Source organism: Prionailurus viverrinus, chromosome C1 (genome assembly GCF_022837055.1).
Source record: "Prionailurus viverrinus isolate Anna chromosome C1, UM_Priviv_1.0, whole genome shotgun sequence".
Classification (NCBI taxonomy): domain Eukaryota; kingdom Metazoa; phylum Chordata; class Mammalia; order Carnivora; family Felidae; genus Prionailurus; species Prionailurus viverrinus.
In genome coordinates this window covers 208178242-208206168 of record NC_062568.1, presented here as the reverse complement: position 1 = coordinate 208206168, position 27927 = coordinate 208178242, and the positions used below count along the sequence as shown (strand labels likewise).

At 55.5% G+C, this 27927-nt stretch overlaps 1 protein-coding gene across 2 annotated transcripts; it reads right to left on the bottom strand.

Annotated features, from left to right (window-relative positions):
* Positions 1-1051: 1051 nt before the first annotated feature.
* GPR157 (G protein-coupled receptor 157) lies at positions 1052-27672 on the bottom strand. Of its 2 annotated transcripts, XR_007154809.1 has the most exons (6): positions 27240-27672; positions 14750-14963; positions 11874-12068; positions 11135-11378; positions 2245-2405; positions 1052-1083 (listed from the first exon to the last, which is right to left on the bottom strand). XR_007154809.1 is itself a non-coding variant. In XM_047871129.1 (4 exons), the coding sequence occupies exons 1-4, from the start codon at positions 27620-27622 to the stop codon at positions 11163-11165; spliced, it is 1008 nt and encodes a 335-aa protein (XP_047727085.1). In that variant the 5' UTR covers positions 27623-27671; the 3' UTR covers positions 8348-11162. The 2 variants fall into 2 exon arrangements, 1 of the variants encoding a protein (XP_047727085.1); XM_047871129.1 differs by lacking the exons at positions 1052-1083; positions 2245-2405 and having other exon boundaries at positions 8348-11378; positions 27240-27671.
* Between the last annotated feature and the right edge of the window lie 255 nt (positions 27673-27927).

The window sequence follows — 27927 nt, the reverse complement described above, 5'->3', positions numbered from 1 at the left end:
ACAACTCTTGATTTTGGGGGTGTTTTTGTGTGTTTTGTCTTTTGGGTTTTATTTTCTGGTTTTTGTTTTTTGTTTTAACTTGTTTTTTTTTTTTTTAATTTTTTTAAATGTTTATTTATTTTTGAGACAGAGAGAGACAGAGCATGAGCAGGGGAGGGGCAGAGAGAGAGGGAGACACAGAATCTGAAACAGGCTCCAGGCTCTGAGCTGTCAGCACAGAGCCTGACGCAGGGCTCGAACTCACAGACTGTGAGATCGTGACCTGAGCTGAAGTCGGACCGACTGAGCCACCCAGGCGCCCCTGTTACTTGTTTTTAACGGTCATAAAAAAAATAACAAAATATCCCATTTAAAAAAATACTTTATTTTGAGAGAGGGAGAGACAGAGAGAGAGAGAGAGAGAGAGAGAGACAGCGCACGTGGGCAAGGGGCAGAGAGAAGGAGACAGAGACTCCCATGCGGCCTCCGTCAAGCACGGAGTCCGACTGGGGCTCGAACTCATGACACCGTGAGATCGTGACCTGAGCTGAAACCGAGAATCGGACACTTAACCGTCCGAGCCAACTCGGCGCCCCCCGAGTTTCCCAAAGTACACCCTTCGCAAGCCTCCAAGCCATCGCGCCACGTGAGAGAAGCCAGGCACAAAAAGGTACACGTTAAACAATTCTGCTTATCGGAAAAGCCCCGACTAGGTAAGTCCCTAGAGACAGAAAGCAGGTGGGTGGTTGCCAGGGGCTGGGGGGAGAGGGTAATGGAGAAGGACGGCTTAATGGGGGTGGGATCTCCTTTGGGGGTGGGGATTAAAATGTTTCAGACCTAGCTGGAGTCGTGGTGATACAACACTGTGAATGCACTAAGTGCCACTGAATCGTGCACTTTAAAAAGGTCCATTTGGGGGGCACCTGTGTGGCTCCGTACGTTACACATCTGACTCTTGATTTCGGCTCAGGTCACGATCATGCGGTCTGTGAGTTCGAGCCCCACGTCGGGCTCTGTGCTGACAGCTCGGAGCCCGGAGCCTGCTTCGGATTCTGTGGCTCCCTCTCTCTCGGCCCCTCCCCAGCTCGTGTTCTGTGTCTCTCTCTGTCAAAAATAAATACACATTAAAAGAAAAATTTTTTTAATGTTAATTTATATCTGAGCCTACTTGGGACTCTCTGTCCCTCTCTCTGCCCCTCCCCGGCTTATGCACAGGCCCTCTCAAAAATAAATATTAAAAAGATAAATAAATGAAAGGTTAATTTTGTTATGTGAATTGCACTTTAATAAAAGGGAATACTGAAATATCCTCTAATGATCTAACAGCTACCGTCTAGTGACCTCATGTTAATAAGGTTAAAGGATAATTTTCCCAAGAAAAAGTAAAAACCTAAGACTCCTGTACAGCCAAAAAAATAAGCACGTGTTCAATATTTGAACTCGTTATTCAGGGGCCCAGGCAGAGGTTATAACTGGTTCTTAAGAGGATCCAGAAAAGCAGACACATTTATAGACCGGGATGTTGAAAGGAATTTGCAAATGGATCTAAAGTGGCTTCTAGGGAGGGAGGGAAGTCAGGGAACCTCCCCCCTGCCAGCATTTGTTTGGGGGCCGTAGGGCAATTATTTTGTGTCAGCATCGTTATCACCAACTTGCAGAATCGTAAACTCCAAGGCAGTAGGAAGGGAAGAGCTCTGTGGAATCAGGAAGTGCGCTGTGATAGCACCACTTTCCCCGCCCCCCCCACCCAGCTCATTTCCCCCTCCAGAGTTTGAGATCGGCCTTGGTGGGAGCATTGCAGGCATCGGCAAAGGCTATAAATCAACACCCTCCACCCCCACCCCGTCCAGTCCCCTCCGTTTGGACACTTACAGCACCTCCGTGGGATCTAGTACCATGTGACCCTTCAGGGCCAGATAATGCATCTTGCAGCTCCCACCTGGGATCCTGAGGCACACGTTATGGAAGCCAGCAGCCCTACAGGGGGTGCCCGGCCACTCGAGGTCCCCTCGCGGCCCAACCGCGCGACCCCCAGCCCCCGCTCTTGAAGCCCCCGGAACCCGTCTCCTCCAGGATTTGCTAGTTTGTGGGCAGGGGACAGCCACACCTGCGGGCTCTCAGGCCCCACCCCAGAGTCCCAGGTGGTTCTGCCCTCCAGAACATCAGAGAAGCACTGCTCTTCCGATAACCAGCCCGGAGGCTTCCCGCATCCGGCCAGGGCAGAGTCACCCTCTGGCCTTGCACGAGCGTCCCCGGGGCTCTTACCTCGTGAGGCCACTCGGCCAACTTCAGACAGCACTGGGCACCTGCCGTGACTCCCCACCCTTGTGCCCTTGCCTTCTGCTTTTCCTCTGGGGCTGGTGACAGGCTGCAGGGAGGTCTGCTCGCTGGTATTTGGTCGTCCCCAGTGCAGGGATCAGCCGATCCTGTCCCGTCCACCAGGAACAAGAAGAAAAGCTATAGAAGGGATTCGCGGAAGGGAGGGTCTGTTCCTATCTCCGATCTCCGGCCTGATAGTCTTGAGGAGTTCCTCAAATGTTCGCTGAATAGGGGCCGCCCACCATTCCTTCCCCCCAGGGCACCTCCGACGGTTGACTCTTGATCTTGCTCAGGCCTTGATCCTGGGGTCATGGGATCGAGCCCCCCGCACCCCCCCTCACCCCCATCAGGCTCCGTGCTGACAACGCAGAGCCTGCTTGGGAACCTCTCTCTCTGCCCCTCCCCTGCTCACACTCTCTCGCTCTCAAAATAAATAAATAAACTTAAAACAACAACACTCCATCTCTGAATTTTCATCTCAGATGCCGGCTAATCCAAAGCTGTGATCATCGAGATCCTGATGCCTGGCTGGCTCCGTTGGTAGAGTATGCGACTCTTGGTCTCAGGGGCATGAGTTGGAGCCCCACGGTGGGCCCGGAGATTGAAGACGGAGCATAAAGCAAGCTGAGAGCAAAGTGCAAGCTAACAACACCCCACCCCCTCACCCTCCACCCCCTCCCCTGCCCCAGGTGGGACATGCATGACATTCCTCAGCTGCCCAAGGACAAAGGACCGAACACAAGTGGTTGAACTGACAGAGATCACAGGACCCGAGTCTCCACCGGTTTGCAAATCTTCGTAAATTACAAGAAAAAGGCACTCTTACCAACAGTCTAATGTCCGGAAACCACAGCCCCAACATCACCTTCCCCTCCGTAGTGAGGTGGAGATCAAAGGCGAGAAGGAAATGCGGGGAAAATTAAGTTTCCTTATAACCTGCAGCCCATTGACAAATACTCGAGGCCAATACAGAATTTAACATTTCTTCAGGGAACCCCCTACTGTCTTAATGTTAATGCTTTGCTAAGAGGGAAAAACAACCTTAGCTTGACAATAGCTAGGCCTCCAGTAACCTGTGAGTCCTTAGCATGTGAAAATCCCTTTAGGAAACTTCCTCTTGACCTGACCTGCCCCAACTCCAGAGTATATAACCAGTCTCTCCTCAGGGTCCTGGGGCAGCTCTATCCTGCCCACAGGTCCTGTCCCGTGCTTTAATGAAAACCCTTTTTGCCCCAAAGACGTCTCAAGAATCCTTAGCCGTTTGCTCGCGAACCTCACGTCAGATTTCGTCAGTTTCTCGATCCCTGCCTAATCGAAGTACATTGAGAGACCCACCTAAGCCACACTTCAACAGCATCACCTAATGTCCCAATGTTGCCGCTCTCACCCTGAGATACAGTAAGGCCTTGTCACAAAAGTACTCTTCTTTATCCTGGTCTGCAACCTGTGCAGCTGGCCAGGGCTTTATGTTGAGAAGGGCTACCTCATTTGGCCCCAAACCTAAGCAAGAGCTCAGTGAACGCTAGTTATTAGCTACTAAGAATGTCCGACCTAGTAACAGTAGGCAAAGCCTTTCTTCATGGGGCCTGGATTCTAGACTCTTCTCCAGGAAGCGATTCTGATGGTTTTGTTGTTTGTTTTGGACCCACAGGCTTCATTCAAAAAGCAGTCCGCCTTTCCCCCAAAGCTTCTCACTTTCCAGATGTGAAAGGCTTAAGCTCCAGGCGCGTGCTGGGCTGGCCCTGATAGAGGCCCACCCTGTGCCAGGAACAGGGCAGGCTCTAGGGGAACAGGCCAGAAGAGGAGTATCTGCAGACATTGCTTGCCAGAGGTCTGCTTGGAAGGCCTGGCGCAGACGCAAGCGCCCTCTGGGCAGAACGGGAAGAGGAAAAAAGGATCTTCCAGGGAGAGGGAACAGCATAGGACAGCATGGAACAGCACTGAGAGGTTGTGATTGAATAAGGAATACATATTCGGTCTTCGTCTCAGCCCTGGCGTACAGATCCTAAAGTCCTTAGAATCTCCTAAGTACTGAGAGGGGAAAAGGCATATTGACGTCCATGTGATGACTTTTGGAAAAGCCCCTAGGTAAGCTAGGGGTGAGACTGGGATGAGATTCAGTCCCGCCGTTGACTTCCTGGGAGCGGAGAGGGGCTACAGAATGAATTAAATCACGCGTGGCCAATAATTTAATCAGCCATGTCCCTGTAATTAAACCTCCATGAAAGCCCAGAAGGACAGGGGTCTGGAGGGCTCCTGAGTTGGTGAACAGGCAGAGGCTCGGGGAGAGTGGTGCCCTTCCTCCACGCCTTGTCCCAGGAGTCATTTCCACCTGGCTGTTCCTGAGTTATATCTTTTCGTAATCAACCAGTAATCGAGCAAGCAAAATGTTTCCGAGTTCCGTGAACCCCTCTAGCAGATTCATCAAACCTGAGGATGGGGTCGTTGGAACCTGATCACAGCAGGGCGGTCAGACGCACAAGTGACTTGAGATTGGCATCTGAGGGGTGGGGGGCGGTCTTGCGGGACTGAGCCCTCCTTCTGCAGGACCTGACGCTGTCTCCAGGCCAACGGGGGTCAAACTGAATTGAACCATCGGACACGCAGCTGGTGACGCAGATTATTGCTTGTCGGTGTTGAGAAGAAACCCACAAGTCACAAGCATGGACCAGCGTGCTGCTTGCTGGGTGAGGAGGGTGGTGAGAGCTCGGAGAGGGGACAGGGACCAGGCGAGGGGAGGCCAGAGGGCACACCGGGGGTTTGGGCCGTTCCCTACAGTTTTTGCTGTTCAGCCTGGGGGTCGCCTGGCCAGACTGTGCTTTGGGTGGCGCTCAGGACCTCCCTAAGCAGGACGAGGGGGAGGGGGCCGGTGGGAAAGTCAGGGAAGGGTGATGAAGGGAGACAGGACGGGTGGGGACAGGCACGTGGAGCCCTAGGAGGAATGTAGGGTGGCAGGAATATTTCTCAGCATAAGCGGGACAGGCTTCTTCCGTTTTGTCACAGGTAAGCACACAGCATCCAGTTTAGAGACACGGCGGCAAATGCAAAGGAGAGAATAGCTAAAAACAAAAACAGAACCCGCAGCTCCCGTCACAGTGGTCGTCGCCTAGAGGTGAGACTAAGGCGCTGATTTTTCAATACTATTTCAATTTGTGTGTGTTGTAAGGCGCCTGGGTGACTCAGCCAGGTAAGCGTCCGACTTCAGCTCAGGTCATAATCTCACAGTTCGTGGGTTCGGGCCCCGCGTCGGGCTGTGTGCTGACAGCCTAGAGCCTGGAGCCTGCCTCAGATTCTGTGTCTCCCTCTCTCTCTGCTCCTCCCCTGCTCATGCTCTGTCTCTCTCTCTCTCTCCTTCAAAAATAAATAAAAACATTTAAAAAATAAATAAAAATAAATTTGTGTGTGCCGTATCTTTAAAAAAAATGTTTTCTTAATGTTTACTTATTTTTGAGAGAGAGAGAGCGGGTGGAGGGGCAGAAAGAGAGGGACACACAGAATCGGAAGCAGGCTCCAGGCTCCGAGGCATCAGCACAGAGCCCGACGCGGGGCTCGAACCCATGAACTGCGAGATCACAGCCTGAGCTGAAGTCAGACGCTCAACCGACTGAGCCACCCCGGCGCCCCCATGTGTGACATCTTAATAGCAAATTTAATGTAAAGAAAAGATGCAAACCATTCCTAGGGGCTAGTCGATGTATTTTCAGTTCGTTAATGTTACTAAGACTTTGATTCTTAGGACGGTTTTAGGTTCACAGTAAAAGTGAGGGGGAAGGTGCAGAGGCTTCCATATCCCCCTTCTTCCACACACACAGCCTCCCCACCGACCCTCTGCCTCACAGCGCTGTGTCTGTGACCTTGGATGAACCCACTTGGGCCCATCATCGTCCAAAGTCTGAAGGTGAGCGTTAGGGTCCCCTCTTGGTGTGGGACATCGTGTGAGTTTGCACAAACGTGTATGAACAAGTATCCCTCATCATGGTGCCATACGGGGTGGTCTCACGGGCCTAAAAATCCTGTGCTCTGCCCATTCATCCCTCCCTCTCCCTCCACCCCTGGGAAACCCCTCCACGGTTTTGCCCTTTTCAGAATGTCTGAGAGTCGGAATCGTCCTGTACGTAGCCTTTCGGACTGGCTTTTCACTTCAATGCATATCATCCGTGGCTTTTCATGGCTTGACAGCTCATTTCTCAGTGGTGAATGATCTCCCATGGTCTCGGTGGCCTACTGATGAGCATCTCGGTCGCTTCCGAGTTTGGGCAAGTACGCGCGCAACTGCTACCAACATCCACGGGACGGTTTTTGCGTGGATGTGAAGGTTTTCAACTTGCGGGTGAATATCGAACGCCATCGCGGGATCAGATGGGAAAAGTGTGTTTCGTCTTACAAGAAACTGCCCGACTGCGTTCCAAACTGGCTCTCCAGTGATGCGTTCCACCCGCAATGAGTGAGAGTTCCTGTGGCTCCACACCCTCGCCGGCATTTGGCGTTGGCAGGAGTCTGGCTATTCTGACGGGTGCGCGGTGGTATCTCAACGTTTTAATTTGCATTTCCCTGAGGATACGCGATGCGGCGTCTCTTTGCCCACGCTTAACCTGCCATGTGTACATCTTCTTTGGGGAGGTGTCTGTCAAAGCCTTTGGCCCATTTCTTTTTTTCTTTTTAAATTTTATTTTGGAAAGAGAGGCAGGGGAGGGGCAGAGGGAGACAGAGAACCCCCAGCAGGTCCCACACTCAGCACAGAGCCCGATGTGGGGCCCCTGGAATCATGACCTGGGCCCAAATCAAGAGTTGGATGTTCAACGGACAGAGCCACCCGGGTGCCCCTTTGGCCCATTTCTTAATTCTTAGCATTATGTATTAAGAGTTCATTGTAGGGGTGCCTGGGTGGCTCAGTCGGTTAAGCGTCTGATTCTCGATTTCAGCTCAGGTCATGATCTCGCAGTTCGTGGGTTTGAGCCCCACATCCGGCTTTGCGCTGACAGTGCGGAACCTGCTTGGGATTCTCTTTCTCCTCCCTCTGCCCCTCCCCCCGCTTGCATGTGCACTTTCTCCCTCTCTCTCTCCTCTCAAAATAAATAAACTTAAACATTAAAAAAAAAGGGGCACCTGGGTGGCTCAGTCGGTTAAGCGGCCGACTTCGGCTCAGGTCATGATCTCGCGGTCCGTGAGTTCGAGCCCTGCATCGGGCTCTGTGCTGACAGCTCACAGCCTGGAGCCTGTTTCAGATTCTGTGTCTCCCTCTCTCTCTGCCCCTCCCCCGTTCATGCTCTGTCTCTCTCTGTCTCAAAAATAAATAAACGTTAAAAAAATTTTTTTTTAAAAAAAGAGCTCATTGTGTATATTGGATGAGTTCTTTAACCGATGTGTCTGCTTTTTTCAGTCTTGGTGATAAATAACCGACCTACGTGGTGGTATGTTTAGGGCATACGGCACGGCGGTTTGGCTTGCGATGCTGTGAACTGACCACGCTGACGAGTTTCGCTACCGTGCACCTCGCGGAGACACCCCGACGTGTCTTTTGCAAATGTTTCCTCCCAGTCCGTGGCTTCTCTTCCCATTCTCTCGAGGGGTCATGTACTTTTAACTTCACAAAACCCAGAGACTAGAACCAAGGCACAGGCAGCGCTTCGGGGAGCGGAGTTCCCAGGATGCAGCAGTGTGGCACGATAAAATGGTGCAGGAAAGGGGACAGGGTCAGTGACCCGGTGTGGGAGCTCCTCACTAATCAGAGTTTAGCTCCAGGCGTGAGTCCTTGGAACCTGGGCCTGTTGGTCTCCTATGGGGCAGGGCCAGAAATCTCTATTCTACAGTCCCCATTCCCCCACCCCCCATACACCCGAGACCCTAGCACGCACACTTGGAAGCTGGCTGTGCCAACGGTGTGCCCCGCCCCCCCCGCCACTTGACTATATTTGCCCACAGAGAAGGGCCCAGATGTTGTTTCCAGGTCCCAGCTGCGTAGAAGGTTCTGGAGCCGCCCCATGGCACAGGCCAGTCTGTGCCCACCCCTCCAACCCCCATCGCCGGCAGTCCGTTCACCAAACGCGCAAAAGAAAAATAGCTGCTTTATTTCATTGAAAACAGCAAGACTGTGGCTTCGACCCAAGATGCCCAGGGTTTCATTACAGTTTTGCACCCACCAAAAGACCGCTCGCTCATTGTGCCAGGACAGGATGTCTGTATAAAATGTTTCTTCCTGTCGGGCACACAGTGAGCTGTTCGCACCCTCAGCCCAGGACCAAATCCTACTCTTTATTAAATGACAAAACAAACAGTGCCTGGCGAACCCGATTCAAAGACCAAGGTTCAGAAAGTGCCTGAGAAGAGAGGGCTCCGGCCCAGGAGCCGCCGAGGGGGCCGCAGCACCTGTCCAGGCTGTTACACATCCGTGACGGGGGGTTGTAGGTGGACAGACACGAGCAAGGCTGATGGGAGAGAAAGAAACCCACTGGGGCCTGAGCGAAGCGGAAGACGAACGAAGCCTCTCTTGCTCGATCGGAAGCAGGAGCCCCTCCCACAGTCCTAAGACTCGACCTCATCGCCACCACCATCCAGTTCCGAATCCCGTCACCCCCTGACCTGGCCCCTGGGACAAGCCTGTCCCCTGCCCACGCGGTCTCCACCACTTACAGTAACACATCCACCTGCTGCAGAGACGGGGCGGGCAGTGGAGGAAGCTGGAGCGGAAATAGCCAGGGGTAACCCGTGGGTGGGTTTTGCAAAAGCAGACGGCACGGCAGCGGCATCAGACAAGCGGAATGAGAACTTGAGGCAGCCCCAGGCACCCAGAGAGTCTCCTGCGCCCCTACTCCCTCTGCGGGCCTCTCCTGACCGCGGCCTGCCTGGGGACACCCAGGTCTCGCCAGTGCCGTGGAAGTCACACCGGGCGGCGGACAGCCAGCCCTGCCGTCTAAGCCCGGGACTCTGGGCCCCCTTCCGAGGTTTTAGTCTCACATCATCCACGTGCCCCACATGCTAACTCAGCTGGGAACTGTTTTCTTTTTTGCAGGAAGCAGCTTCCTAAACGTCTGCTCCATTCTAGAAGCTAATGTGAAGGTCTTTACGAGCCATGTGCCCAGGACCTGCTGTATCGTCCTTAACCCCGGATTCCTCTTACACTGGCCGCTTCTGTAAGGAGACCGCGCCCCTGACAAGTAGCTTTCTGTAGGGCAGCCCGGGGCTTCTAGTCCCTAAGGGGATGACTGCCTCTTGCTGATTTTCATAAAGAAAACTTTTTCTTTAAAAAAAAAAAAAAGGAAACCAAAAAAAAAAGCGTTTTGGACCTAGTTCTGTTGACGACCCTTCCTTTCCCATTGTCTTCCTGTGACGGATTTTGCTTTTAAGAAGAAACTAGGATTCAACAGGGCACCTGGGTGGCTGAGTCGTCCAACTCTTGATTTCGGCTCGGGTTATGATCTCACGGTCCGTGAGTTCAAGCCCCATGTCAGGCTCTCTCCCTCTCTCTCTGCCCCTCCCACGCACTCTCTCTCTCTCTCAAAATAAATAAACTTAAAAAAAAAAAAGGGAACCAACAGTATGATGAGGCTTTGGCGTTAATCCAGAACCGTTTTCCAGGTTCAGAAGATCGTTTCGGTTTTGCCGAGTTCTGACGGGGCCCAGGGGAGGGACAGGTGTGGGGTAAAGTGGCACTTTCCCTCCGCAAGCCTCCTGCAGTGATGCTGTCACCCGCCACCTTCGCCAGTGATTTCTGTGACTTAACAGAGGAACTGTTTCCTGAAACACGAGGAAATTGTTCCTGGAAGAGCCGTGAATATAGAGAGAGACACAGACGCTCATTTGAAATCCTTTTCTCTTAAATGTAAATCGTCATTCCCGTGATGCACGTGTCACTTCCCGCAACCAACGCCCCAAACCGTCCCCTTCACGTTGGAGTCCGTGCTTGGATCATTCACGGACTCCCTGGTCACCTTTCCTATAAAAAACTAAAGCAGGGAGCGAATAAACTGGCTCCCTCCCCGTCTCAGTGTTCACAAGGGCAGACCGGAGGAGGGGCAGTGGGCATCCACGGGGATTCTCTGCAACGGCCTCTTCCTGTCCCCGTCCTAGCTCTTGCGTTGGACGAGGGAACCTGTATTTTAAGTGACCGGTGAAGGGAGGGTCTGGGTTCCGGCCTGTGCTTGAAATTCAGACACACTCTGCATCAAGGGTTGGCAACCCATACATACAGAGGTTCTGGGGGTCCCCAGGGAGACCGGCCGCCCGGCGGCGTTGTGTTGGGCTCACGTGATCACCGGGAAACCTCCCGGGGAAACCTTCGACCAGCTTAAAGGGAACTGGCTCTTTCACTGACGAGCAAAGCTCTCTGCGAAAAACAGCTGGGCTCTCCCGGAAATCTCAGTGCCCCCCGACAAACCAAAAATCCGCTTCACGACATCTAAGTGGGGGACGCATCTCGGCCACCCCCTGCCATTTTATTTAGGATGAGTGCACGGTATCCACATCTCACTGTGCTCTCCTCCCCACAGGCGTGGGCCCCTCGAACTGTAAACAGTGCTGTGCGCGGTCCCGGGGCCGATGACCGCTGGACCGCGGGGCGACCTAAAAGTGACCTCGTGCCACCGGCTGCCCTGAATCTCACGGCCGACCCTCCTGCAGACGGGTACCCCTCCGAGCGAGCGCAGCAGGACGCGGGCGGGCGGGCGTGAGTGGGGATGAGCCCCCGGAGGCTCTAGGAGGTAGAAGATGAGTTTGCTGGCTGCCCTCCCCACCGGGCGTCAAGAGCTCGAAAAGCAGAAGGTTAATAGTTCTGCAGCCATCCGGCCGCACGCCCTGCAGCGGGGACTCCCGGAACCACCTGTCCCCAGGTAGGCAGCACCTGTGCACGGAAGCGGGCAGGGAACAGCTCAGGTGACTGGAAGTTCATCTGGGGTGTGTCTGGATCCCTGAGATTCGCCGGTCTTGGAGGGCGCAGGAGGCTTGGGAGGGCCAGCCGGGCTCTGGGCGGAAGGCTGGGAAGGACAGCAGCGGCAGCAGACAGAGAAGAGCCGGGTTCGGACGGCGTGGGTGCAGAGGACGAACATGATGCAGTTGGCACCGCCCTGAAATGTGTTCCCGATCCCCTGTCAGGGAGAAAAGAGGCCTGAGTGCCGCGGCTGGAGGGGGGTCTTAAACCCACACGCAAGGGGGCCGGGAGATGCTGCGGACCCCAGAGCCCTGTCCTCCACCCCCTGAGGCGGGTCTGGAGCGCAGGCCTGGCCCAGACCTGTATCCCCAGGTCTTCTGGGTTGGGAAGGACAGGATCGGTCAACTCGGCCGGGGCTGCTCCTAGGCCACGGGGGAGAGCACCTTCATGCCCCTGGGCTGCACGACAACCTCACGGCCCTTCCACCTTCTCTCACCAAGGCTAGCCTTGTCTCGGGCAGCGGGGGGGAGGCACCGTGCATCCGAGATCCCTGCCAGCCCCGGGCTGGCTGGTGCGCTGGGATGCACCTGCTCTGCGCCTGGAGGAGGGGCGGCGGCAGGGGGGGGGGGGGGGGGGGGAGGGGAGGCGAGGGGCACGGGACCCAGCGCCAGAGCAGTCAGGACCCAGGACCGGGGAGGGCAGGCCTGCGTACGTGCAGGACGACCAGCACTGGCGACTGCACCGCCGGGGAGCCACAGAGGGTCAGGACGAATCGCACGGTGCTCCAGACCCGGAGGCAAATGAAGATGAGCGGAATGAGGACCAGCTTCTTGTCGGCCGCCGAGGCGTGGCGCCGAAGCCTGTGCTCCTCGGAGAGGATGGGCCGGTACTCCGAGAGCGCCTCGTGCTGTGTTGGGGGGACACAGAGAACAGGCGTGAGCCAGGCGGGCTGCCCGCCGCCCTCCATCCACCGCCCGCGACGCGTCTCCACCAGGGCGTCCAACGCACGTCTGACGCCTCCCGTGTCGAGAAGGCAATGCCTGATCTGAGCCCCAGAAACGGCGTCCTTCCGGCCCCCCGGCCCAGGAACCCCCTCCCGCTGCTACAGCCCGCGTCCCATCCCTAGGCCCTGCGGGTTCTAACTTCAAAAGACATCAGAATCTGGACGTTCCGTCCACTGTCACTGCCAGAGGCAGCCTGGTCCAAGCACCATCACCGCCTCTCCGGGTACTTGCGGCTCCCTCTTACCGGTCTCCCTCCATCACCCTCCCCACCCCCCCTCCTCCCACCGCAGTCTTGTTCTTGGCACCGCACGGTTCCTTGGACACCTAAGTCAGGTTCAGCCAGTCAGCCGCTCAAAGGTCTCCCCGCTTCATACGTTCCTGACAAGGCCTAGCTCTGACCTCAGGCTTACTGCTTTCCCCTGGTTTCCTCCAGCCACTCAGGCCTCCTGGTTATTCCCCAAACTTATACCAGGCACACCCTGGCCGCAGGGCCTCTGCACTAGCTGTTCCCTCCATCCGGAGTGCTGTTCCCCCACCCCCCCACCCTCTTCAAGTGTTTGCTCAATGTCGCCCCCTGGAGGAGGTCTATCCTGACAACGGCTTTTAAAGTGCAAAGGCATTTCCCGGGGTTGTGCTGTCCCCATAGTCAGCTCTTTATTTTCGCCTGTTTTTTCGTAGCTCTTGCCATCCTCCTTCCTAGACGCCATTCATCCTTGTTTATCAGGCCTGTTGCTGATGACGGTCCTGTCCTCCCCTCCAGATTGCAAGCCCACCCAGGCTGCAAAGGCCTGTGAAGGAGGGGGCTCCACCCAAAGCTGGGGGAGAAAGGAAAGGTGAGCGGGCACAGGCTTTTGGCTTCCCGATTCCTGGGAACACCCTTCAGTGAGAGGACGGGAGGCTCCGTTTCCAGATTGCAGCTGAACTTCTAAAAAGAGATGAAGCTCCTCATAACAAAGATGTGTTTTTCAGCCTGCCCTGTGTCCGGGACCCTGAAAGCCCAGGGGAGGGGAGAAGCCACACGTCTTGGCACCTCTGAGCACCCAAGCTGCGGCACCTCACCTGCTCGGGGCACCTGCTTCCTCCCTTCTCCCCTGGGGCGACAGCAGCAGCCCTCTAGAACCCAGAGAGCCTGGGGGAGCAGGGTGGCCCTTCCAGAACCCAGGCAGCCTGGGGGGCAGGGGAGTAGCGGGGGCCCTTCCAGGACCCGGGGAGCCTGGGGGAGCAGGGTGGCTGTCCTCTCCCTTGCAAAGCTTGCTCCAGCTCACTTATTTTTAGCTCTCCTTCCTAGCTGGAGGCAGAGAACAGCCCATACACCTCCCCGCTGGCTAGTCTTCCCGTTTTCTGGAAACACTTGCAGAATTGTAAGAGAGAACCCCTTCTCCCATGGGGTGCTCGAAGGCACCGCACCAGGTCTCCCGCCAGGGTGGGTTGGGGGCGGGGGGAGGTCAAGGTAGAAGACAGACACACAGAAGGGCAGCTCCACAGGGGCGGCCCGGGAGGCTTCATCAGGGAGCCCAGAACCTTCCCAGGGTAAAAAGGAGCCAAGAAGGGAGTCCCGGGCCGCCAGGAGACGAGCGAGGAGACAGATTTCAGACCAGTCGGTCGGCAGCCCCAGAGGCGCCAGAAGAGGCTGGCAGGGAGGTGGGCGGCCGTGACATTTCTGCGTGAAAAGAGAGCCCGAAGTCTAGACTCCGAAGTCGCCGGTGGGAGCCGCGGGGAGCCCCCTACGAGCTGGGAAACGGCTGCCGAGTCACAGGACGCCGGGAGACCGGACCGGGGACACGCTCCCTGCAGGTCCAGCCCGACACAGGGGCGAAAAGAAGGCCCCGCCCCCGGCGGCCGCAGCAGCCCCGGCCCGACCTCGGACGCCCCGCTCGGCTCCGCGAACTGGTAGCGCTCGGGCCCCGTCGCCGTCCCCTTGCGGCCCCACCGCCACCCGCCCCGCAGCGCCTCCGCCGGCAGGACGCCCGTACTGCACGCCCGCAGAGCCGGCAGGACCAGGAACCATTTGGCCACTTGGTGCGAGGAACAGTTTTCTTGCCTGAATTTCCGGCCAGCGCAGCTCGTGCTCTCTGAGCTCCCGAGACCCCGAAGAGTCCCCCATTTATGACACGCTTTTAACGACCACAGGTAACGCGGTGAGGGCGTCTGTGTCGCCGATTACGAAATTCCACGCCCTCCTCTTCCAGGGGCGTCCAAGTTCGCCCGCTCCCCGAGCAGTTCAACGCTCTTGGAGGTGGAGCAACCCCGGAGACCGGCCAGGAGGGGGCAGCAGAGGCCTATGCCCCGAACACAGGCGGGGGCGCTCGCCTCCGCCTCCCGGACTCCACGCACCGTGGCTCTGGCCTCAGGGTCTGGGCGAGTCTGGGGAGCCCCTCGGCCTCTGCCAGTCTCCCTTTCCTCATCCACAACGGAGGAGTGACAGGACCCGCTCCTGCCAGGGCCGCGTGATTAGCCAACCATTCGGCCCACGATGCACCATCCCGGCTTGTCCCCGAGGTGGCCGAGCCCAGCACCGGGCTGCCGGGCACAGTGGCCACAGGGAGGTCTGGGCTGGGGGGCTGGGGGGGCCGCAGGTACCTACCGCCCTGTTTATGTGCTTCCTGATGAGGAGGTAAAGCACGGGCAGCGTGACGTAGGCCAGCATCTCCCACAGCTTCCCGGTCAGCAACATCCACAGGACGCGGTCCTCTGCGTCCAGGTCGATCCAGCACCAGCCGACCGACACGTCCGAGGCATCATAGCCGATCTTCTTCAGAGCGACAGCTGCCACGGTGATGGCCAGTGGGACCCCCCAGCTGAGGAACAAGGGACAAAGGGGACGCTGCGAGGTCAGGCCCCGCCCCCGGCAAAGCCGGTAGGGGCGAAGCGAGCGGATGCTCCGCGGACAGACCGGTGCTCTCCAAACCCTGCACCTCACAGCAGAGAGGCGGGCAGGAATCCTCGAATCCCCCACCCCGGCCCCGCTCCGCCCAAGCCCTGCCAGGCCCACCCGAATGTCACGGAGCTCGGGTAATAGGACACAGGGATGTCCCGGCCTCCTGCCTGGATAGACACCACCCCCGCCTCCCTCGGAGGCCGGGTTCTGAATCAGAATTGCTGGGCTCCTTGCAGACGGGCACGAGAACGCTGCGGTGTGGGGAGGGCAGCTCCTTCCTGCCCCCAAGGGGCCTGCATGGCAGCACACAGACACAGGCCCATGTGCCCATGGCTCGCCCACACACCCCATAAACAGCCAGGCTCCCCTTGGTCCCTTGCACACACGGGCAGCTTGGGTTGCCCGAGCAGAGGGTTCCAGGGCCCCGTGCACCTGCAGCCGTTTCTAGAAGGGGAAACAAGGGCTTTGGGTGGACACATGTCTGTGGCCCAGAGGCCTCCTTGCTCCAAGAGAAGGGGGTATCCCTGGAAAAGGGGGCCCCCTAAAGCACAAAACCTGGGGCAGGGACCCCCTCTCACAGAAGCACGGGGCTGACATTTTGGGAGCTCACCCTGACGGCAACCCAGTAGGATGAGGGCCAGGCCCCAGGGTGCTTCCTGGTGTCCCCGCACCAGTCTGCTGGCAAAACATTTGAAACGGGCCAGGGGGACACCCAGAAGCTTCATGGTGGCACGAGGGGTGGTTAGGAGCCTGGGCTGTGACGCCACAGGCTGGGTCCAAGTTGGCCCTGCCCCCACTCGGCCTCAACACATCAGTGTCTTTCCCCACCAAGTGGGGTTGAGAACCGGGCCTGGGACCGAGTAGGTCATTACGAGATCACCAGTAAAGATGGGCGTGTGCCTGGCACACAGGACTGGGTAAGTGTGTCAGCGTATCTGACCGCTGTCCTGGGTCATGACTGACGGCCCAGGATTCCGGCCTGTGGTGCAGGGGCCAGGAATGTGGGAGGCCCACGCAGTTTCTGCCCCCTGGAAGAGCACACACGGGCCCGTGTCCCAGGTCAGTCACCAAAGGACAAGCACTACATAAACAGAGCACGGTCTTCAGTAAAATGCTTAGTTCAGAAATCGGTTATATATACATATATATGTATATACGAAGTTACATTAGGTATATATGAAGTTTATTTATTTTGAGAGAGAGAGAGAGAGAGAGAGAGAGAGCTGTCAGCACAGAGCCTGACATGGGACTCAACCCCATGAACCTCGAGATCATGACCTGAGCTGAAGTTGGACACTTAACCCACTGAGCCACCCAGGTGCCCCGGAAATCGGTTATATTTTGAGAGCAACAGCAGCTCTTTTTAAGTCTATTTTTATTTATTTACTATTATAAGTAATCTCTCCACTCAATGTGGGGCTCGAACTCACGACCCCGAGGTCAGGAGCTGCATGCTCTTCTGGCTGAGCCAGCCAGCAGCGGCTCTTTCTGAGAGAAAGTTGTGGAATAATGATGAGACCGAGGCTGTGCGTTAGTCTTGCCAAACTGAGAAGTGCTGGGGTCAGTCAGAGTCTCTAAATGCTGCGGGGGCTAGGGTGGAACAGAAGGGAGAAAGCCAACTCCCGGACCTGCGAAGGACTCGGCGTGGGGCACTTTCAGAACAGAGGTGCCTGTTCAACCTGCCCCTGTCCCCACCCTGGCCTCTGGGGGGGGCCCACACAGGAGCAGGAGGATAGCGTCACTGTACCTCTGCACCCCGGCCTCTGCTCGCCCAACGGCGGGAGGGGAGGCGGGACGCAGCCTTTCTTGAGGTCACCAAGGCACAGAAGGGCCAAAAACCCCCACAGAAATTAAAGGGTTATGAGAAAGGTACCAAGTTAGCCCCGGGAGTCTGTCCATTTTAAATGCCTGTTCTGTCAGTTAGTCATCTGTTTAGCTGATATATATTAGCGTCAAACTGTTGTGTCGTAATAAAGGGTTACCATACGAAACCAAAGCTCATGCCATCCTGGGGCCCGGGGACAACATATGTCACAGCTATGAGCTCCATGAAGGCAGGTGCAGGGCTCTTTCCAGCATCTAGAACAGCTCCCGGCACCTGGTAGGGGCCAAACAAGGACCTGCTGAATGAATGAATGAATGAATGAATGAATGGAGTTTGAGCCAAGTGACTGAGACAGCTTTCCCCAATTTATTCCTTAACTATTCATTGCAAGGACATCATTGTCACTGAAGAGGAAATAAGAGGCTTTATAAAGTACTAAACTGCAATCCTGAAGTTATTTGTGTTTCGACCACTTTATGGTTTACAGGGTTCCTCCTAGCGGAGGGGTGCCCCCAGGCTGGAAGGAAGGGAGAGCACAGGGCAGGAAGAAGGAACCGCTCAGTCAGCAGGGACTCCTCCTCTGTCAGCATCTTGACGGCGCTCACAGGAGACCTGGGCCCCACACGGAGACGGACCCCGCTCTGTGACTTGTCATAGGAAAGCTACAGAGTGATGGGTTTGTATATCCTGTGTATCCTGGGTTGCACCTGGAGCTAAGTTTGTGTTGGGAAAGAGCCCGAGAGAAGACCAAACAGGTAGAGGGCTTTCAAGGGTTGAGAACGTGGGTTGACCAGGGCGCCAGGGTGGCTCAGTTGGTGAATCAGGTCATGATCTCACGGTCGGTGGGTTGGAGTTCTGCTGTCAGCGTGGAGCCCGCTTTGGATCTTCTGTCTCCCCCTCTCTCTGCCCCTCCCTTACATGCACGCTTTCTCTCTCTCTCTCTCAAATAAATAAACATTAGAAAAAATACGTCCTAGGAACGTGGGTTGATCAATCAGAGTCACTATTTGAACATAAGCACAGACGGGCAGAAGCTGTTTGGGGAGGTATTTAAGGGGGAGCCGGGAAGAAGAGGTAACGTGAGGGAAGGGTGGGAATAGAGTGGGAGGGAGGGAGAGCCTAGTAACCCACAAAGCAGGTTCTGCCCGACTTGTAATTTATGGGTATGGGCTGGCGTGCTGGCGATGTTTAACAACCGGCTCTCCGCAAAGAGTGCATGTGTGTGTGTGTGTGTGTGTGTGTTAGGTAGGAATGCATGTACGAATACATGTCTCATTAATGTAACTGACACCAAACGTGTGAAGCACACGATCTGTAAGTAACATAGACGACACAGCCCTCCTTGTTGTGACTTCTGAAGAGCCAACTGAGTCTCACAAAACGCGTTAGTTGGTCTGTGCCGACACCCTGTGGTTGCAGTTGCCAAATGAAAGCAGTCCCATGATGTGAAGTTGGTTGTGTTTTCGTTTCCCTTCCCGAATAAGATGAACGTGAAAAGGGAAACCTAAGAGACCAGACAAGTGCCGGAACGCCTCTTCTCACCCTCTTAAATACCCGGCTTCTTGCCTGCCCCAACGGGGTTACTATCTCTGCTGAAGTCCTCACAAGGAACACTTCGTAAGTGTCATCCTCACTAACATCTTCTCCGTCCCCGTAAGTCTAGATCCAGCAAACTGTGGCCCGAGGTCCGTTTTTTTTTTTAAATAAAGTTTTATTGCAGGACAGCCTCATTCACACTCGCTTGCGTACATGTGTATGGCTGCTCTCAGGCCACAGAGAGAGCAGGGGTTGGAGAGGTGTGACTGAGATAAGGCGGAAAAGAACTACTAGCTGGTTCTTCACAGGGAAAGGCTGCCGACCTCTGCTCTACGCAATCGACAAAACAATGAACCAGCCCCTGATCTGGAGGGGCTGCCATTTTCCACGGTGTAAACATCCCCACTGTGGCTAATTTCAAGCCGCCAATACGGGCGGTAGGGAACAGATGTGCAGCATGCCCAACAGTATTCCCCCTGCACAGAGACAATGGTCGTAAATCACCTCAAGCGTACGGATAAGAGTAAAATCATTAAGATGTAGTTCCTGGCATTTTTGTTACTCTTTTTAAAGTAACTTACTCTTGGGGCGCCTGGGTGGCGCAGTCGGTTAAGCGTCCGACTTCAGCCAGGTCACGATCTCGCGGTCCGGGAGTTCGAGCCCTGCGTCGGGCTCTGGGCTGATGGCTCGGAGCCTGGAGCCTGTTTCCGATTCTGTGTCTCCCTCTCTCTCTGCCCCTCCCCCGTTCATGCTCTGTCTCTCTCTGTCCCAAAAATAAATAAATGTTGAAAAAAAAAAATTTAAAGTAACTTACTCTAAGTTTACATACTTTGCTTTTTGCTAATGGCTGTATTTAACAATCAGCTCATAAAATGCCCTAAAATTTAACGACTGGGGTCTCGCCGGCTGGCTCAGGACAACCACTGGACAGAGGATAAAAACGGATAAGAAGCTGCAAGACGCCCTGTGTTCTTAACCTGTAGAGTGAGAAGACAGTCAGTATTTGGGGCAACCTCGGATAAGCCGAGCCATTCTCTGGCCAGGTGACCAGCCCGAGTTGTAGGCGCCATGAATCCAGAAGGCATTCCACAAAGACATGCGCGACACGATCCCTGCTTTCCAGAAGGGTGCACTGGCAGGTACCATGCCACAGTTTTTTCTTTTCCCTCCCCCCAAAGAAGCCATCAACCAAAACATTAACAAAATCAGGACAAGTAAAATATAGCTGAATAGCAGCACGTGAAGAAGACCAAGGGCTGTAGTTGATTATGACCTAAAAACTCATGTGGCCAGAGGGATCACCCTGGTGCTCAGATGGGGCAGATCAGAACCGCCGGGGAACTCTCCCGCCTCCGTGTGGACACTTGCGACCCACATTCTAAATCTGAGATGGTTAAGCTGGCACCAGAGCCAGGCACGTCAGGAGATGCTGGGCCTTGGGCCATCCTCAGATGTTTAAAGACCCCTGATGAGGTGCGGCTAGGACCTGACCTAGGAGATGGGGTCAGGAGGCTGGAGGAAAGGGCAAGGTGTCTTGCTCGATCCCCAAACTGAGGGCTGGACTGGCCCACGTGCAGGGGAGGCTATGAAAGGTGTCTGGAGAGGGACAGGATTAAAGCAGGTGACTGATAAGGCCCTTTCTCTCCAAACCTGTGACTCTGACAAGCAGGGCTGGGGGCCCATAGATGGAGGGAGCCCGAAGACCACACGCTGAGCAGAGTCCCTCACTTGGAGGGGTAACCTAGAGGTTCTTCGAGAGGTGTCCACACCCCCTCACTCGTGTTCACCTGGAAACCAAGGCCAGACTCCAAGTCGGACTCATTCTCCCTCGGAGGCTGTTAAGGGCTCAGTTGCGTCCCCCTCAAAATTCGTATGTTGACGTCCTAACCCCAATAGCTCAGGATGTGACCGTAGTTGGAGATGGGGGTCTTTAGAGAGGTGATTAAGTTAGAATGGTCTGTAAGGTGGGCCCTAATCCAGCACGACTGCTGTCCTTAGAAGAGACTGAGATACACGCGCACACACACACACACACACACACACAGGACCATGTGAAGACACAGGATGTAGACGGCCATTTACAAGCCAAGGAGAGAGCCCTCAGAGGAAACCAACCTTGCCACCCTTGATCTCAGACCCCTGGTGGGGGGCCCTCAGTAAGCTTAGGGGAGCGGTGAACAGACAAAAAGCCATTCAGATTTACCACGAGCTTAGCTCCTCCTTGGAACTTGGCCATCCTGTTGCTTTTCAGTCTCCTCCAGAGGAGCAGAACCGGAGGTACCACAGGATGAGCCAGGTGGTGAGTAAGCCATCCCTAACACCTGCCTTCCCTGGCATGTGTCAGATGACGGTGAGCGGGGGCGGCCCGTCCCCAGGACAGTGATGCTCTGGGTTTCCCTTGGGAGTCCCCAGCTCTGCCCACATGGGGATCTTCTGTTAAATGGTCTCTGAAACCTCTCCCACTGGAGTCATGGGCAGGGGACACCTGCAGGGGCAGGGACAGTTCCACTTTAGCACACAGATGGGAATAACCTTCCACCCGCCGCCTGAAAGGTCTGCTCAGTCATCTGCCCCCACCCCAAACCTCATTCTTCCCACAGATCTTTCTGCAAGGGGGTTGGCCCCTGCTGGGAAAGAAACAGGAGCCTTTCCCAGTGCCTGGTCTGCGTGCCGTGTGGCCCACGGAGGCCTTGACCGTTAACTCAAAAACTGCCTTGAGAACAAAACTATCGGGCAACAATGTGCCAATTTAGAAAGCACTTGGTGGCAGGACAGAGCCAGGCCCGTAGGGAGGCACAGCTGCAAGGAGCCGGGCCTGGTGAAAGGAGTCACAAGGCCCGGGGCCGCCTAGAGGTTTCTTCCCGGGAACAATGGGCACTTATTGCTGAGTGTGGGGCAGAGGGGTGGGTCGTGGGAGAAGCGCAGGGAGCCGGCCACTGCCCAGGCCACCATGAGGTCGCTCCGCAGCTCTGGCCGCAGAAGGGAGTGGGGTGTCTGTCCAAAGGCACTCTGAAGCACACACACCCTGGCACGCCTCTGCAGCCCCCGGGGCCGGTGGGCATCAGGGAGCCACGCTGCAACGCTCGGAGCCACTCTCCTGGCCGTCCAGGTCCTGGCTGACTGGACGCCGGGGAAGGACGGGCAGAGTCTGACCTTGCCCGGGTAGGAAGGTCAAGGGCAACCTCTGGTGCTGCGCCCAGTATCCCGTGAACACGAAACGCTGTGCAGAGACCTCACGAGGCAGCAGTGCCCTCTGAAGACTTTTTAGGGGGAACAGGTAAAGCCAGCCCAATTCTTGTTATTTTGGGGAGCACTGGCCGACACGGGGTGCTGTTCGTGCGGCTGCTACCTGCGCCCCTCACTCAGACGCACCTGCCTGGGGCCTCGTCACTGGGCCCCACGGTGAGCTAGCTTCCCACCAGAGAGCTCAGAGGATCTTCCCCTTTGTGGCCCCTGTTTCCCCTTTTGTCCACATTAGAACTTCCCGCTCCCCACAGCATGGGCCTTTTTATTTTTATTTTTAAGTTTATTTATTCATTTTGAGCTTGAGCCAGGGAGGGGTAGAGAGAGGGGGAGAGAAAGAATCCCAAGCACAGACCCTGAAGTGGGGCTCCGAGCCACGAACCCTGAGATCGTAACCTAAGCCGAAATCAAGCTTAACCCACTGAGCCACCCAGGCGCCCCTCCCCCCACGGCAGGGATCTCGATGGTGAACTTGCGGTGGGTGCCGTAGACTCTTCCTCCAGAACCCCCAAGCAACCTCTGGAGTGGGCGGGCCCACGTGCCCCCATCCTCTCCCACCTCAGTGACGCCAGAAGAAACCCTAAGACTGCTTGAGGCGGCCAGGACCCTTCCTTCTGACTTGGTGGAATGAGGCGCCCCTCCCCGCCCCACCCCTCCACCCCTCCCACCTTCCTCCTGTGGTCGCAGGACACACAGGGACAGCTGGCACAGTGGCGCCTGGGCACACAGGTGCAGGGGACAGTTCACTGACCCTGAAGGAGCCCACCACCCCGTGCGGGGGGACCGGAGCGGACAACTGCTTTCGGAAGGCAGGGCGTGAGTGATCCCCAGGGGGACCGGGATGGTTTCTGGCCGACCTGGCTTATCTGACCAGAAGAGAACTCCCCCCCCCCCCCCCCCCCCCAGCTCACCACAGCTCTAGGCCCTTCTAAGAGGTGCGAATCGTAAAGGGTCCCCGATGCATGCCCAGGTGAATGTAGAACATGGGGTGACTGTGTCAGGCTGCCTCAGCAGCTAAGATAGAGCAGGGAGGGGCTTCTTACTACAGGGATTTCCCTTTCATGCTGCCTATTCTCACACAACCTTAAAAAGGCAACCCAAAACAGGAAATTCACTTCAGAACCCTGTCGGGTTCAATGTATGCTAAACGAGCGAGCGAGCGAGCGGGTTAAGTTTGAGGAGTGACAGATCTTTATCGCAACGAGATATTTACTAATCACAAAGGGGGAAACGGTAACTGCAGTGCGAAACTGACAGGCAACACCTTAATCAGGCGATCAAAGTTAATATCACCAGATGGCGGGGGAATCAAAGTCACCCGGGGAAGGGGGCAATGAGAAGACGGTGCTTCTGCGAGATTCCAGCCCAAGGACAGGACCTGAAACCACTCTTGGGGAAGCAGCTGCCAGCCCGGCAGAGGGACTTTCTGCAAAACAGACCAACCGTACTCTTCAGGGGCGCCTGGGCGGCTCGGTTGGTTGAGCGTCCGACTTCGGCTCGGGTCATGATCTCCTAGTTTGTGGGTTCGAGCCCCGCGTCGGGCTCTGTGCTGACAGCTCAGAGCCTGGAGCCTGCTTCGGATTCTGTGTCTCCCTCTCTCTCTCCGCCCCTCCCCTGCTCGCACCCTCCCCTGCTCGCACCCTCAAAAATAAAATAAACATTAAAAAAATTAAAACACAACAAAAAACCCAGACCTGTAACTCTTCAAAAAAGTCAGTGTTGTGAAACACTAGGAAAGACGGGAGAACTGTTGCAGACTGAAAGAGAGCAAAGAGACCCGACAACTAAAGCAAACACAAGCCCAGGTTTCCCTCTGCTGTCGGGGACATTCGCAGAAGACAAAGTCTCTGTGATGTCCACTGTCAGAGAGCATTGTTCCGTGCTGTACTGTTTTCCTGCTTTTGGAAGGTTTATGTGGTTACTTAAGAGGCCCTTCCTTTCTTTTGGAAACATACACTAAAGGATTTAGGGGTTCCGGGGACATCAGTTTACAACTTTTTTTTTTTAAATATTTATTTTTGAGAGACAGAGTGTGTGTGTGGGGGTGGGGGGGTGCAGAGAGAGAGGGAGACGGAGGATCCGAAGCAGGCTCTGTGCTGATAGCACAGCCCGATGTGGGGCTTGATCTTACAGACTGTGAGATCATAACCCGAGCCCAAGTTGGCCGCTCAACCGACTAGAGCCACCCAGGCGCCCCAAGTCTCCAGCTTACTCTTACATGGCCCCAGAAAAATAACTGCAGAGGACAAAGCAAACACGATAAAATGTTAACAATGGTGGAAATCTGGAACGTCAAAAATAAATTGTTTCATGACACCTCAATTTTTAAAATTGTCGTCAGGCCAAGAGACAAGATGGGATCATAAACACAGGATGGACCCTCTAGCCCCGAGCCTCCCATCTATGGTTCTGTGACCTGGGGCAAGTCTCACCAGCTGTGACAGGAGGGTGACCATCCTGCCTGGCCCCTGGGTCACTGGCTAAGGAATGGAACTGCATTTTGCAAGACGTCAGGAGCCAGATGCAGGCTTGTGATGAGATACCGTGTCCATGAGGATAAAGTGTCAGCAGCCCTCCTCCAAAGCGGGGGAAAAAAAAGTCTTTCTGTAAAGGCAACCTGGTCAGTTATTACGATGGGGTCTTGGGGGCACTGCAGGCTCTTGCTGGGAAGTGGTGTATGGGCAGGATTCTATCCCGCCTCCTGCTTTACATGGTTGCATTCCGTTTTATAGATGGGTTTTTTCATTTATATCATACCGTTCAAAAAACACGACTTAAAGAGTTTGCAGCCAGTATCTAAAGGCTGTGATACATTTCCGGTAGGATGCGATTTGTCATCTACTGTTCCCTGATTTTTTGGACATTCGAGTTGCTTCCAAATTCTCACACAAACTCCCCTGTATATACAGCTTTGAATGTATTTTGGATTATCTCTTTAGGGATATATAGGATCCTATAAATAGGATCAGTGGACCAAGGAGTACTTTCTATGTGGATAATTCCAGTCTACATTGCCAGTAATAATGTAGGAAAATACCTGTTTTCCTGGCATTTATCGTGTTAGTATTCTACTTCACTATTTTTTGCTAATTTAATAACAAAATGGTAGCTCACTGTCAAATAATTTGCATTATTTTGAGTATGAATGGAGTAAACTTTTCCCCACATGTTTATGAGCCGTTTTGGCTCCGTGTCCGGATGTGTCCTCTGTCCACTCACCAGGATATCTGCTGGTTTTTTGAAAAAATCATTTCAGGGGCGCCTGACTGGCTTAGGGGGCTGAGCGTGTGACGCTTGATCTCGGGGGTCAAGAGTTCAAGACCCACGCCGGGTACAGAGATTACTTAAAAATAAAATCTTTTACAAAATCATTTTATAAAAACTACAATAGACATGATCAACTGGAGGTCTGAAGAAGATTGATTTTCAGCAGTCTGAAATGGTGAAAAAGTGGATGACCCTGCAGCCTCTGTCTGAAGATCAGATTTCTCCTGCCGACAGGTCTTTAACAGTTATACACTCGTCCTCCCAGGAGAGGCGCTGGAGAGGCCTTAGCAAGGTCATTAGCAAGACAGGCTGGGAGGATCTCAGTCAATAAATGAACCTGTTAGACAGGTTTTCTACCAATCCTCTTAGACCAGCCAGGAGCTAAGCACTAAGCTTCTGAAAGGGAACCCCAGAGAATAAATTGTCATTCTCCCTTCCTAGCTGGGATATAGATAATTTTCTCCTTCTCCTTCTTGTAATTTTCCTTTAAGAAGTAGATGGATCACATTCAATGGACAAGATGAACAATTCCCTTCTTTTCTGTGGCCAGCAAAAGGGGCTTTCTTAGGAGGCCTTTCCTAAGCATCACAGAAAACACCCCTAGGACTGAGCTGAAGGAACTCCCAACTCAGGTTCATCAGGAAATGTATCTTCTATAGGATCTGTACTAGGTTCTCTTTATCCCTTAAAAAACACATTGTAATATATATATATACATATATATATATATATATATATTTTTTTTTTTTAAGAGGGGAAAAAAAGAGAAGAGATTCTTGGCAAAGAAAGCCAGTCGGAGGCTCGATTTCTCAAGTACATGTGAACTCTAGTCTACATGCCAGCCACGCCCAGCCAGACTGCTAAGGACTGGGTCTCTGGCGTGGACACAGAGCTCAGGGGGTTGCTGCAAGGGGAGGAAAGGCAGCCCCTGTGAGTCCCTGCAGCATCTGAGGTCCTGTCTCACTCCTTGCCAAGCTTTTGACATGAACAGCTGAGAAGCAGGCCATTTCGTTTCCCAGGGACCAGCTGGCCTTCATCCAGCAGTTCTGAGACCTAGAGGTCAAGTGACTCCTGCAGACTTGTGATCTCACTGTTGTGACACCCAGGTGACCTGTCTCTACCAAACTGCTGAGTGTCCTCAGTCCCATGGAAAGCACTCAAGTATTTAACAGAGATGTCCTATAATTAGGGCAGCACTAGGTGCGCTTACGTTTTTTTAATGTTTATTTATTTATTTTGAGAGCGAGAGAGAGAGAGAGAGAGAGAGAGAGAGAGAGAGAGAGAGAAGGAGGGCGGGGCAGAGAGAGGGAGAGAGAAAATCCCAAGCAGGCTCAACCTATCAGCACAGAGCCCGATGAAGGGCTCGAGCCTGTGAACTGTTGAGATCATGACCTGAGCTAAAATCAAGAGTCAGATGCTCAGCTGACTGGGCCACCCAGGCGCCCCAGTATTTGGTGCTCTTATCTGGGAGAGGAAAAAGGGCAAACAAGCCCTATAAGATTCCGGCCTTGGGTGCAGCACAGGACACCATCAGATGTCAGAATCTTGAAATTACACCAGGAAGGCGTAGGTGAGGGTGACCTAATGAGACGCTTCAATGCCAGGGCAGGGCACTGCCTGGGCTTCCTCTACTCCCATACACTCCAGGCAGCTGGGGGCCCTCTTCCAGACCAGTTTCTGCCACTGACCTCACCCTCAGAGATGCCGAACCCTAGGAAGTCAAGATGGTCTGGGTCTAGAGACGAGCAAAGACAAAATAATGAAGATGGTCCTTTGTAAATCTTACAGCTGAGACACTGCAGGTAGCAGGGGGCAGCTAGCCTCGGAGTGGCTGAATGCATCACACCTCCTGTGGCACAGGGTGGGGGCTGGGAGCAGCCGCCCTCTCCAGCCTGGAGCCCAGCCTAACTCATCTCTCTGCCTGGGAACGAGGCGCTTTTCCCCAAGGGCAGCAGAGATGGCCAGAACTTAGGGAAGGCATAAGCTGTCTTCCAAGTTAGGAGGGCCGAGCTCTGGCCCTACCCCCACCCCCGCCCTCCAAGGGGCTGCGCTGAGGCACCCAACTCGCTGGGAGGCTCGGGCCAGGGCAGGCAGAAGGGGCGCCCTCGGCGCTGACGCTCAGGACAGGTCCAACCTCTCCACCCGCATCGTCCCGCTGGCCCCGGGGCTGCCCCCTAACATGAGCAGACATGATCTGCCGGGCCCCCCGCCAGGGGTCCGACCAGGACGCGGGCGCCACAAGGGCGCGAGGGCCCCAGAGGCAGCAGGCAGGGCCCAGGCGGGGGGGTCGGGGACTCGAGGGAAAGCAGCGCCGTTGTCACCCACCTGACCACGTGGAAGGCCCAGAGCAGGCGGCCGGTCCGAGGCTCGCGCGCCGCGCGGACGATGCTCAGGTACAGGTAGAGGGCGATGGCCACGGTCCAGAAGAAGGAGCTGGTGTTGGCGAAGGTGGAGAGCGCGCCCTGCAGCACGCAGTCCCACGAGGGGCCCGCGAAGTCCTGCAGCACCCCGTAGAAGTAGGAGGCGGCCGAGAGCAGGTCGGCCAGCGACAGGAAGAGCAGCAGGCGCCGTGCCCGGCTGCGCAGGTCGGGCCACAGGGCGTGCGTGGCCACCAGCAGGCCCGAGCCGAGCGCGGAGAGCGCGCACGACAGCAGCACCACGGCGCGCTCCGACGGCACCAGCTCGGTGGGCGGCGCGGGCGGCGGCATGGCCCGGCGGGCAGGGGGCCGGGGCCGCGGCGCCGCGGGGACAGAGGCCGGGCCGCGCGTGCGGCCGCCGCCGCCGCCGCCGTCTGGGCACCGACGCGCCCACAGCTCGCGCCCCGACCCCTCCCGGTCCCTCCGGGTCAGCGGCCCCGGCCCCGCCCCTTCGCACCACCCCCGCGCCCTCCACGCTCCGCCCCGTGGCCCGCAGGTCCCGTTCCCGCCCCGCCCAGGTCCCAGCATCTCGCCCCGCCCTCACGCCCCGCCCCCGCGCCCTCACGCCCCGCCCCGTGGCCCCCAAGCGTCGTCCG